At 32.0% G+C, this 12754-nt stretch overlaps 1 protein-coding gene and 1 pseudogene across 2 annotated transcripts; both read right to left on the bottom strand.

Moving 5' to 3' along the window:
* Positions 1-6751: 6751 nt before the first annotated feature.
* LOC149550971 (ethylene-responsive transcription factor ERF105-like) lies at positions 6752-7512 on the bottom strand. Its single transcript, XM_089789608.1, has one exon. The coding sequence runs from the start codon at positions 7413-7415 to the stop codon at positions 6960-6962; it is 456 nt and encodes a 151-aa protein (XP_089645734.1). The 5' UTR covers positions 7416-7512; the 3' UTR covers positions 6752-6959.
* Positions 7513-9634: 2122 nt separating this feature from the next.
* On the bottom strand, positions 9635-10448 carry LOC149550970 (ethylene-responsive transcription factor 1A pseudogene; annotated as a pseudogene). Its single transcript, XR_016352648.1, has one exon. The product of XR_016352648.1 is annotated as an ethylene-responsive transcription factor 1A pseudogene (transcript).
* Between the last annotated feature and the right edge of the window lie 2306 nt (positions 10449-12754).

Below are 12754 nucleotides of genomic sequence, written 5' to 3'. Positions count from 1 at the left end.
ATGTATAGTGGAATTTCAAAGATTAATTCTACTAATTCATATTGCAAGATATTGAAGATGCCAAAAAGAAAATTGCCTTTTGAAAATTAAGCCCACAAGATACATTGTGGATTTTTCTAAAGATATAGGGAAAATGTTATTGTTGAAATTAGTTAATTTATGTCATATGTTGAAACATAGAATAATGGACAAAGTTATGGGTTGCTCTTTTGCATCTCTTCTTTCAACAAATTTTAAAGCTTAATCTTCATTTGATTTATGTTGGATATATCAAGCATTGAAGGATTATGTTCAATTTACTGTAAATGATTACATAACTTTACAATTTATGTACAAAATGATAAGTTTAGGGTAGAAGTCATGTTTAAGACAAAATAAAAGATATTAAGAGGTCATATGATTCTCTTCCTCTACCATACGACTTTCTTCCTTAGAAGAAACAAATACATTTGGCTCTAAAATGGCTAAGCTCTACACATTTCCAATTTATATTCTTCAATGATAGCTTTCATGTTTTAAGTTTTCAAGACATGATGTGAAATTACAAAGCAACTCATCTTGCCACAGAGGAAGTGACTCATATAAATCTTTACTTGCACTATCTCAGATGACAATTATGAAGTCTACAAATGCAACTCCTAGACATCCTCCATAATAAAGAAATCATTAGAGGGGATGTTTCTCCCAAAGATATTACAAGATGACTACTTCAATACAAAATCATCAGAATTAGATGCATGGGTTTGCAAAATCCCTGAGTTCTCCAAACGATCAAGTCAAAAAAGTAACTTAACGTGGTGCAAATTAGAAAAAGTGTGAATATTGGATGTATTCCTTAATTGGATGTTGGAAATGACCCTAGCCCAGGGAGCATAGAGAATAGGACACTTTGGTCCAATGGAATCTCTCCTCACACAAAGAAAAAAATAAACAAATTGAATTGAAAATGTAGTGTGAGAATAACAATGCAGAGAAGAGATAAACTTGGTTTATGTGGTAACATAGTTACATGCTTGTGTGTGCAAAGTCCCAACACCAAAACATCACAATTCTTTATTTCAAAAGAATGACTAATAATCATCATTAGGAGCATGAAAGATGGATTATCTTTGTTCCTTTGTAGATGAAACTTATGTTTCATTATTTTTTATCCTTATTGACCATAAATATCTCTTCAACATGCTCATTGCACTCTAAGGATCAACTCCTAGTTAATATATTATATGACAATATAATCAAACATCTTTTTCTTCTAACACATTGTAAATATCTTTATTTTTATATAATATAAAATATACTAAAACTTTGTCTGACTATTTTTAAAATCAATTATTTCATAAAGTCATTAAATGTTTGTTTTCTAATTTCATTATTCCAACCGTCATTTTCAGTAAATCCTTATCTATGTAACTTTGACTTAATTCTTTATCAATTCAAATCACTTATCCATATCTACCCAAAAGCACAACTTTTCATTTTTAAAAAGATTATTGTACATGACCTCCTTTGAAGTGACCACTTTGTTCATATAAAAAAAGACATAATACCAAATATCTTTTAGGCATCCTATTCATTGCACCTTGTATCCCATATAACTAATTTAATAATTAGTTTCATCATTTTGCCACTTAGGAGGCAATGTTGTAAATAACCCCTCCTCATTTTTTAAACAATCTTGACGTCCATCAGTTGTTGTCATAGATGTACCTTTATATATATATTTAAATTATTTATTATATTATATAATATTGTCCTTGGCATAAAAGGCTTCTTGATGCTATAGTTCAAAAGAAAACTTTTTAACTCCATCATGAATAGCCATAACAACATCATTCCTTTCTAAATATACAACAAAAAAATATTATAAACAAATGTATTTGTTAATTTTTTTTAAAATACAAGTGTTCACAATACAAAATAAATGGGTTATACACACAAAAATTAATAAAGTATAATCTACTTACAATGAAGAAATTTTAAAAGAAAAACTTGGGTATCTATTAAGAGTAGATGAAATAATCCCTTAACAAAGATAAACATGTATATACCAGAAAAGGGAAGGGCTAGGATCTGATGTGGTTATTTAAGAAATTTTTTTTTACCCTTATTCTTTGTAAAAAAAACACATTAAATATTAAATAATAATTAATATTTAACAATTCTACCATTCTACCATTGCTAGTTAGAAATCTTCCTTCTTTCCAATTTTAATCTTTGGATAAGGAGGGGGCATAGCTTCTTCGTCCCTATTCCTCTTGTCCCCCACATGTGACTGTAAGATCCAGCATGGAGGGGAAAGTTAAGCAGGGCCTTAGCCCCTCTCATCTTGTAAGCCGCATGGTCATATGCCACATCAGCCGCCTCCACGGTGTCAAAAGTACCAAGCCATGTGCGAGCTCCCTGCCTGTTGGAGTCCCTTATCTCCTCTGGATATAATAGCTATGTCAGCAAAGATACAAAACTCTAGCGTCCAACCTCCTGTGCACTAGGTGTTTCCTATGAGATACAAAATACTAGTTGTTAATATCATGGAAATCAGTTTTGAATTTATTTATGAAAATAAGGAAAATAAAAAATAAATGATACTTATACATATGATGGGGTTCTCACTGTGAATGGAAATGCTAGAGCGTCTGCGATGTGGAATCTACCTATACTCATCACCAGTAGCCACACCCTATACAATAAAGAATGTAATTAAATTTCATTACCACAAATGATTTACAAGAATGCATCAATATTTAATCACTTTAAAAGCACCTAATTACCTTTCCCTTGTCAATGGGTTGTGCCTCATCCCTCACACTCTACCCCCCACTGATAGGTGATACCTATGAGAGAAAAGAAAGATTAGAAACCATATATGCTCCAATATCAAATAGAAAAAATAATAAGAACACAACATAATATACCATAGATCTCTCAAGGCCAAATGAAATAGTCGAGAGTGTGACGTTATCAACCTGTCTGAGATCCTCCTTTGTCATCAACTAAACATGAATGAAGATCGCATACATGTATAAGTCGGTACGGGTTTAAAATTAAAATTACTCTATTATAAAAATTAACTTTAAATCACATATGTCATAACAAAAAAATTGTATACATGTACTAACATAGAAGGATTTCATGCCTCTACATGCCCCTTCTCTCTCATGTTAGCATGTGTAGCCTTTGTGCATGCATTTGGTGTATCCTCCTCAAATACAAACTTATACTAAAAAAGATCACCTATGGTACCCAGACAAATATGAATGCACGTTATGCAAGTATGGGGCACACAAACACTCGCGCCAACATCATCAACACACGAAGGCAACACTAACCTAGCTTGGGATATCAATAGGCTACTCAATCTGTGGATTGCTCTAATAGTCTGAGAGCTAGCCTCTACAATGATATTAGGATGCTACACTGGAGGAAGGGGGGAGACATCATAGGGGCGACACAAGTGCTAGCTTTCTTCTACTGGGCAAAGGGTCTATTCTGAGGAGCTCCTCCTCCTACACCCATGTTGGGCCTCATGCTCCAATAGTTCACCTTGAGGCCTAACACAAATTTGGCATACAATTTTCTAATGAAATAAAATGACACCTCTAAATTGTTGTGTAGAGGGATGTCAAAAACCATCCACCAATGATCCCTAAAGTTCACGTGCATAGCTTCATTTGTGAACCATTTAATTGATAGTTTGGGATTTGTGTGTTCTACTTGTTTACTAGTTTTTGTGTCCACAAAATGGCTAACTATATCATCTTTAGTTATATTTAGGGTTGTAACCTCATCATAGATCAACCCATCATCAATCATGGCATGCATTTGGTCATGCTAGTGAAGAGCAACATGTTGTTCATCGGTAAGTGTTTCAATATTGTCCACTATGGTGTTTAATGTGGATAACACGGGAGCCAATGTAAGATTATGTTCAGTTTACTGCAAATGATTACATAACTTTACAATTTATGTACAAAATGATAAGTTTAGGGTAGAAGTCATGTTTAAGACAAAATAAAAGATATTAAGAGGCCGTATGATTCTCTTCCTCTGCCATACAACTTTCTTCCTTAGAAGAAACAAAGACATTTGTCTCTAAAATGGATAGGCCCTATAGGTTCCAATTTATATTCTTTAATGATTGCTTTCAATGCTTTTAGTTTTCAAGACATGATGTGAAATTACAAAGCAACTCATCTTGCCATAGAGGAAGTGACTCCTATAAATCTTTACTTGCATTGTCTTAGATGACAATTAAGAAGTCTACAAATGCAACTCTTGGACATCCTCCATAATAAAGAAATCATTAGAGGGGATGTTTCTCCCTAAAGATATTCCAAGATTACTACTTCAATACAAAATCATCAGAATTAGATGCATGGGTTTGTGGAATCCCCGAGTTCTCCAAACCATCAAGTAAAAAAAGTAACTTAACGTGGTGCAAATTAGAAAAGGTGGGAATATTGGATGTATTCCTTAAGGGTCTGTTTGGTACGTGGAATTAAAATGGAGTTGGGATTCAGAATTCCAAATATTTTCTAATCCATTGTTTGGGTATGTAAAAATGGAATTGGAATTGGGAAAAAATGGAATTCAGTATGCCCATTTACCCTCCAAAACCAAGATTTGGTATTCCATCTAAATAGATGGAATTGGTTTAATCCTCATTTTAATTCCATTTTTTTCCAAAATGAGGATTACAAAAAAGTTAAAATGGAAACAATTTTGAGGTCCAAATGTGACCTTTTTTTTCCCGCTTTATTGCTGAGGTTCGAACATGACTATTTCTTGCTCTGCTCAACCATTGTCGCCTCTGAATTTTGTTTTCTTGGCCTCTACACAGGTGTGTTCTTCATTTTGGAGCTCTCATTTGTACTTGGGTTTTATTTTTAGATCGACGGTATAGACTTTCTTTCTTTGCTTGAACATGTCTTCCATTAATCACAGATGTGATGTGCTGGAGGAATTCGAGCTAATTGAATATCCAGAGTCAATTAGGTCATCTTTGGGAAGCAGGCTTTTGCTTTTCGGTAGAGAATTAAGGTTTGATCAAGGGCACCATGGCCAAAGCCAAGAAAGTGGTCTTACAATCCGCACCAGATGGTCTGAATGCTTCTCGAAAGGTCGCTCTTAGAAATTCGTCATAAATCTAGATGGCATGTAATTTCTCTTGAAGATCCTTCGGAACTTTCTTTGCATGTGAGCTATAAAATTCACGAAAATTCATGAGTTTTGTGTAATTTCTAGAGAAGATATTGCGACATTTACATCGCATGCGAACACGCTTAAAATTAAGAAAAAATTGAGTGCTTTTTTTGTGCATTTGTAGGTTTTATCGATGGTGGAAGCATTTTATTATCGATGGTGGACGTGTTTCATTTGTGTTAAAAAAAATTTAAAAAAATAAAAAAATTCTGGTTGGTAATGTGCAACCAAACGGAGGAAAAGTGTATTCTTATAATGAATCCCTTGTGAACCAAACGGTCCCAAATCAAATTCCATAATGATAATCTGGAGTACAAGTTCTAGAATCCCAAATCAAGGATACCAAATGCCAATCCTCAAATCATATTCCAGCAACCAAACGGACCCTAATTCGCTGTTAGAAATTACCCTAGCCTAGGGAGCATAGAGAACAGGAATCTCTCCTCACAAAAAGAAACAAACACACAAATTGAATTGAAAATGTAGTGTGAGAATAACAATGCAAAGAAGAGATAAACTTTGTTTATGTAGTAACATAGTTACATGCTTGTGTGTGCAAAGTCGCAACATCAAAACATCGCAATTCTTTATTTCAAAAGAATGATTAATAATCATCATTAGGAGTATGAAAGATGGATTATCTTTGTTCCTTTGTGGATGAAACTTGCATGTCATTATTTTTTATCCTAAATGACCATAAATGTCTCTTCAACATGCTCATTGCACTCTAAGGACCAACTACTAGTTAATAGATTATATGACAATATAATCAAACATATTTTTCTTCTAACACATTGTAAATATCTTTATTTTTAGATAATATAAAATATACTAAAACTTTGTTTGACTATTTTTTAAATCACTTATAAAGTCTTTAAATGTTTGTTTTCTAATTTCATTATTCCAACCATCATTTTTAGTAAATCCTTATTAAAATCACTCATTTCATAAAGTCATTAAATGTTTGTTTTCTAATTTCATTATTCCAAGCGTCATTTTTAGTAAATCCTTATCTATGTAACTTGACTTAATTCTTTATCAATTCAAATCACTTATCCATATCTACTCAAAAACACAACTTTTTAATTCTTTTAAAAGATTGTTATATATGACCTCCTTTGAAGTGACCACTTTGTTAATATGAAAAAACACATAATACCAAATATCTTTTAGGCATCATATTCATTGCACCTTGTATCCCATATAACTAATTTAATAATAATTAGTTTCATCATTTTGCCACTTTGGAGGTGACGTTGTAAATAGCCGCCCTTCATTTTTTAAACAATGTTGACGTCCATCAATTATTGTCATAGATGCACCTTTATATATACTTTTAAATTATTTATTATATTATATAACATTATCCTTGGCATAAAAAACTTTTAGAAAACTTTTTTAACAACATCATTCATTTCTAAATATACAGCAAAATAATATTATAAACAAATGTATCTGTTAATTTTTTTAAAATTAAAAGTGTTCACAGTACAAAATAAATGGATTATACACATAAAATTTCATGAAGTATAATCTGCTTACAATGAAGAAATTTTAAAAGAGAAGCTTGGGTATCTATTAAGAATAGATGAAAGAATCCTTTAACAAAGAGAAATATGTATATACCAGAAAAGGGAAGTGTTGGGGTCTCAGAGTTATTTGAAAAGAAAAAAAAAAATTACCTTTATTCTTTGTAACAGAAACAAAGAATATTAAATAATAATTAATATTTTACAATTGTACCATTCTACCATTGCTACTTACAAATCTTCCTTCTTTACAATTTTAATCTTTGGATAAGGAGGGAGCATAGCTTCTTCGTCCCTACTCCTCTTTTTCCCCTCCATGTGACCGTAAGATTCAGCACGGAGGGGAAAATTAAGCAGGGCCTTAGCCCCTCTCATCTTGTAAGCCGCACGGTCATATGCCACAGCGGCCGCCTCCGGGGTGTCGAAAGTACCGAGCCACGTGCGGGCTCCCTGCCTGCTGGAGTCCCTTATCTCCGCCGCATATTTTCCCCATGGCCTGCGCCGCACTCCTCTGTAATGTCGCTCGCACGGGACAGAAATCTCAGTCCGTCTATTGACGCGCTCCAATTCCCGTTTCCCATCAGCTCCTGCAGAGGGGGTCACTGGCGTAGATTCGTCGCTGAGCAAATGGAGGGCGATCCTTCGCAGAGCCTCGTTGAATCCTTCGTTTGTTATCGTCAGAGCCATCTGACTGCTCTTGTTTTTGGTTTTGAGGGACTGTTTTGGGTTTTTGTTAAATATATAGAAAACGTGAAGACGGTGGTCGGAAATTGGTGAGCTGACGTGGACGCCATTAATTGAGATTGCAATTTGGAGTGCCTGTGAGCAAGTTGGCAAGTGGCTTCTGAGCTGTATTCTGCAACTTGCCACACGTCAGACTCTCAAGGATAAGTCTTCCGCATATTACGGGTCGCTCGCCAATCAAATTGGCGTTGAGTAAAGGAACTGAAATGAGTGCAGTCAGATACATTTCGACTTCCGACCTTATTCATTAATTATTATTTGTTTTATCTTTGAAGTTGCCGTACCATTATTTGAGCCTACCTAGGGGGTTTGGTGTCGGAACGAGTAAAGAGAAGACTTATTTTTAAATGTAATATATATGTATAGATTTTGAGATATATAAAATGTACAGTAAATAGTGTAAGGTTTACAGCAAATTGGGGAAACTCTATGGCATGTCAGTTTGAGTCTGATCAGTACTTGAATGAGTGACTTGAGAGAATTCAATGCTCGACTTTTAGGAGCGTTAGGTAGATGTAACCAGTGTTAAGTGTTCCATCCATCTTTATGACTTGTGAACCACTACAACTATCAATCATGGGTGAATGGATTTGACTCTAAACCTACAACTTGATTGTTCATAGTACTATTGCAATTAAATATGCTATGAAAAGTATCTCATACTTATCAATATTAAATCTATCTTGAAAGAGCAATCTACTATAATATTTATTTTTGACTAGTATTTGCAATTTTATTAAAAAACAAAGTAATTTTTGACATCAAGAAATCTTAGATTTTTTTTCAGATCTTGATGAGAAAAAGAAAGTTATTTATAATAGGTTTGATTTCAACTTCAAGCAATGTAAGCATATGAACAAAATCAATGTATGTTTCTAAGTTTGAAAGGAAGGACCCTAATCTAGACTACTCATTTATAGTAGTAGCTATCCGACTACAAATTTGATTTTTTTCATGCAACTTAAAAAAATAAAACAATTAAATGTTCCTTCTTATATGATTAACTAATTTCATAATTGCATAACCACTACCCTCTATGTAGATTGATATTTTTTTCTAATTTCATAATTGCATAACCACTACCGTCTATGTCCATTGATTTTTTATAATTATAAATCTGACTCCTTGACTCACAACTCTTCTCAAATCTTGAACAATACTACATCCAATTCTAAAACACTTTCTCCACCCTCCATTCCTTCCTCCCCCACTAACCACTCCTCCTAGATCCCAAAAGAAGTAATTCAAGGATATTTGATTGAGCCTATTTTAGTTCCTTATATTAAACTTTCGAACCCCCACTAACCACTCCTACTAAATCCCAAAAGAAGACACGAATAGATTTTTAAGAAATTTTTCCATAGTTAAATCTTCATGATTTGCAACATTGTTGTTAATCTTAAAAAAAGGATTTGGGCCTTTTTTAAGTCCCTTATATTAAAGGTTCGAATAAACAACACTAGTATAAAAATATACTGCAATTGACACTTGTACATTTGTGAGATTTTGAAAACAGAATAGTTGGAATCTTCATGATTAATCTTCAAAAAGATTTGGGCCTTTTTTAGTCCCTTATATTAAACTTCAGAATAAAGTGCATTACTATAAAAATATATTACAGATGACACATGCATTTCTGAGATTTTCTAAATAGAATAGATTTTAAAGAAAATTTTCAATAGTTGAATCTTAAAGATCTGCATCGACATTGTTGTTAATCTAGAAAAAACTGATTTGGGGACTTTTTTGGTCCCTTGTATTAAAGTTTCCAATAAACTACAGTAGTATAAAGATATACTCCAAATGACAGTTGCATTAAGAATTTTTTCAATAGTTGAATCTTCCGGATCTGCATTAACATTATTGTTAAATCTAAAAATATGGATTTGGCCTTTTTAAAGTCTTATATTAAACTTTTGAATAAACTACATGAAGATATATTTCAAATGATACTTGTACATTTCTGAGATTTTCAAACCAGAAGAAATTTTTAAGAAATTTTTCAATATTTGAATCTTCATGATCTGCCTAGACATTGTTGTTAATCTTAAAAAACAAAACAGATTTGAACTTTTTTGAATAAACTACAGTATATAAAAATATACTCCAAATAACACTTGTATATTTCTGATATTTTCAAAACAGAATAGATTTGTAAGAAATTTTTCCATAGTTTAATCTTCACGATCGACATTGCTATTAATCTTATAAAACGAAGTTCAAATTAGTTTACAATGTTATTTTTTAAATAAAGGGATTAGGGCCGACCATATATATTGATCATATAGTTACATGCTGTGGAAATACTCTCTTGTAAAATAAGGACAAAAAATAAAACGGAGGTGTGGCGGCGAAGAAAGCAGAGGAGAAACAGGGGAGTAAAATATATAAAAAGGGAGGCATTCCTTCCCCATTACTTTTCTAACTTAATATTTTCATCTTCATCTTTTATGTTAGCGCCCTCCACATGACCACACCCTGAGTCCGAGTCGTTATAAGAGTCAACGTTGAGAGGAAAGTTGAGCAGAGCCTTGGCTCCTCTCATTCTGAAAGCCGCACGGTCATATGCGGTAGCAGCGGCCTCCGCTGTTTGAAATGTACCGAGCCAAGCGCGGGCCCCATTTCTGGCGGAGTCCCTAATCTCAGCCGCGAATTTACCCCACGGCCTTACACGGACTCCTCTGTAACGTCTCTTAAACGGAACAGAAATCTTGAAGGACGGAATATCACTGCGTCTGGCGCCGCCTTTCAAATGTTCTTCGTCATCTGACGCCAATGTAGTCCCGCGTTCGACTCCCGCAGAGGGTGTGGTAGGCGTGTAGGTTTCATCCAGCAAAAAATATGTGATACTTCGCAGTGCCGCCTGGTACTCTTCGCTCATCATTCTAAAACCCTCTTTTTTACACAAATATCCTACTGATAATTTTCGTTATATTTGTTACCAGAATAATTGAAATGAGTAGATGGGTATATATAGAAATTTGGGGATAAACATGGCAGAAGAAGAGGGAAGAGTCAAGACCGTGGTCTTGGGTTAAGTAACGGAAATTGGGGGAGTTAAATACACTGTTGTTTTGACTTGAGAGTGAATTTTAATGTGACAGGTGGTGTGGTGTCTGCAAGTTGCTGAGTTGGATAATTGTTGGGGAACGAGATAAAGATGATATTTATGAATGATGATTCATTCCTGTCTTTTCAAGTACGGGACGTGTCAGGGAAGTCATCTCGGGACAAATATTTTCTATTATTTATTTTGCTGTTGTTTTCAGATCAGATCGGCTGAGCATTATTCGAAAGATGTTAACGCTAGGGCCAAGGAATGACAGCTATCGTAAATGTGATAAAATCACCGTTGATATTTTGAGTGAGGTTTGCAAGTTGAAACAAGCATGCCTGTCACTTATAATTTGATTGTCGGTGGTAAAATTCCCATTGCCTATCAATGTCATTATAAAATCGGGGGTGATTTTTATATTATACATCCTGTGATATTCCTATTAGGATCATGGAAGTTTAATTTATATATTTAATGATGTTCATTATAAAATTGGGGATTATTTTTATATTATACATCTTGTGATATTGGATGAGGATCATGGAAATTTAATTTATATATTTAATGATGGTCATTATAAAATTGGGGGTAATTTTTATATTATACATCTTGTGATATTACCATGAGGATCATGGAAATTTAATTTATATATTTAATGATGGTTGTCTTAATAGTATGGAAAGACATCATTCGAAAAACTTTCAAAAATAGAACACATATACTAATAGCCGATTACATATGTCAATAATTGATCATTTTTTTAACTTTCTTGGTTGCTGGTTGATCCATTCGTGGGAAAAAATAAAATTTGGTTAGGGGGGGTGAACATAACATGTTTTGGGTGAGCATTTTGGAATGACACTTTTTGACCACATCACACTCTACGACTTTACAAAGAGCTTCATAAATAAACCTTAGCTTTAAGCTCTTCAGTGAAGTTTATCAAAAAAAATCAAAGACTACATAGTTAAATTCTAATAGTTATATCGCAACATTCTTTCTATTATTAATAGGAAATAGACAATATATAGGAAAAATCTATTGATAGAAATCGATCCTCACACCGATAAAAAGGAAAAACTTAGTGCTTATACAAAAAATCTAAACTTTAAGAAGGAAGAGGTGATTTTAATGATGGAAAAATCAAAATCATTTTACATTATCTTTAGATTCTTTGAAATTTTGGATTTATTATTATTATTTTTAATTGAATAACAAATAACATTAAAGATACATTTATAAATAAACTACTATAGATATCTTAAAAAATCTATCATTTCTTAGATATCCACTACAAAATAATTATAATTTAATTTACTACATCTAAAATTATTTATATTCCCTTTATCTCCATTTATTTAGTTTTTTTTTATTAACTTAAGCTTTTTATTTAAATTTCTTACAAAATAGATGATTTATATCTTCAAATATTATAATTTAAATAGATATTTTATGCGGCATTTATTAAATTGTTTTTAAAAGTATATTCTATTTATAATAAGATTTTGATTTTTGACATGCAGATGGTTGTCAAATTTAAGCTAGAAGAATAAAAGCTAACATAAACACACTCACACCATCCCACTCCCCCATTCTGCCATTGGAGAATGCCTATTGGCTTTAATAAATTTAAAAATATTAATAGTTATATATTAAATCTTATGTAAATTTTTATATATTATAAATTAGATATAAATTGATTTTTGTAAATGTAGTAAAATTATATTGTTTTCTTTTTCATATCTAGTAATTTATAATTAGATTGATTATTATAATTTATAGATAAATAAATTTTCAATTATTATGTGTACAATTTAAATACTAATAATAATAATATGATTTGGATTGAAATTAATTTTTTTATTTAATTGAATAATTTGTTTTAAAAGAGTAAAAATATTTATTTGTTAATATATATTTTAAAATTTAGTAGATAATTATATATAAAATTTTAGATAAAAATAATAAAAATATATTATATAGATTTAAATTGACATTTGTAAATGTAGTGAAATTTATTGTTTTCTTTTTTTAAAGTACTTTATTAACATTTTAGAATTTTAATATTGATAATAATAATTTGTGGATATATAGTTATGAAATTATTATACAAAATAAAATATTTCATTTTGAATAAATTTTGTTGGAGAGTTTCCACTCTTAATTTTTTTCCATTATACTACTTAAAAAAATAAAAGCCAAGTATATTAATTTTTTTATGTTGATT

Source organism: Cupressus sempervirens, chromosome 6 (genome assembly GCF_028749045.1).
Source record: "Cupressus sempervirens isolate cs-2001-9-10 chromosome 6, ASM2874904v1, whole genome shotgun sequence".
Classification (NCBI taxonomy): Eukaryota; Viridiplantae; Streptophyta; class Pinopsida; order Cupressales; family Cupressaceae; genus Cupressus; species Cupressus sempervirens.
Note: the sequence above shows the minus strand (reverse complement) of the source record. Positions and strands in the feature narration are given on the sequence as shown.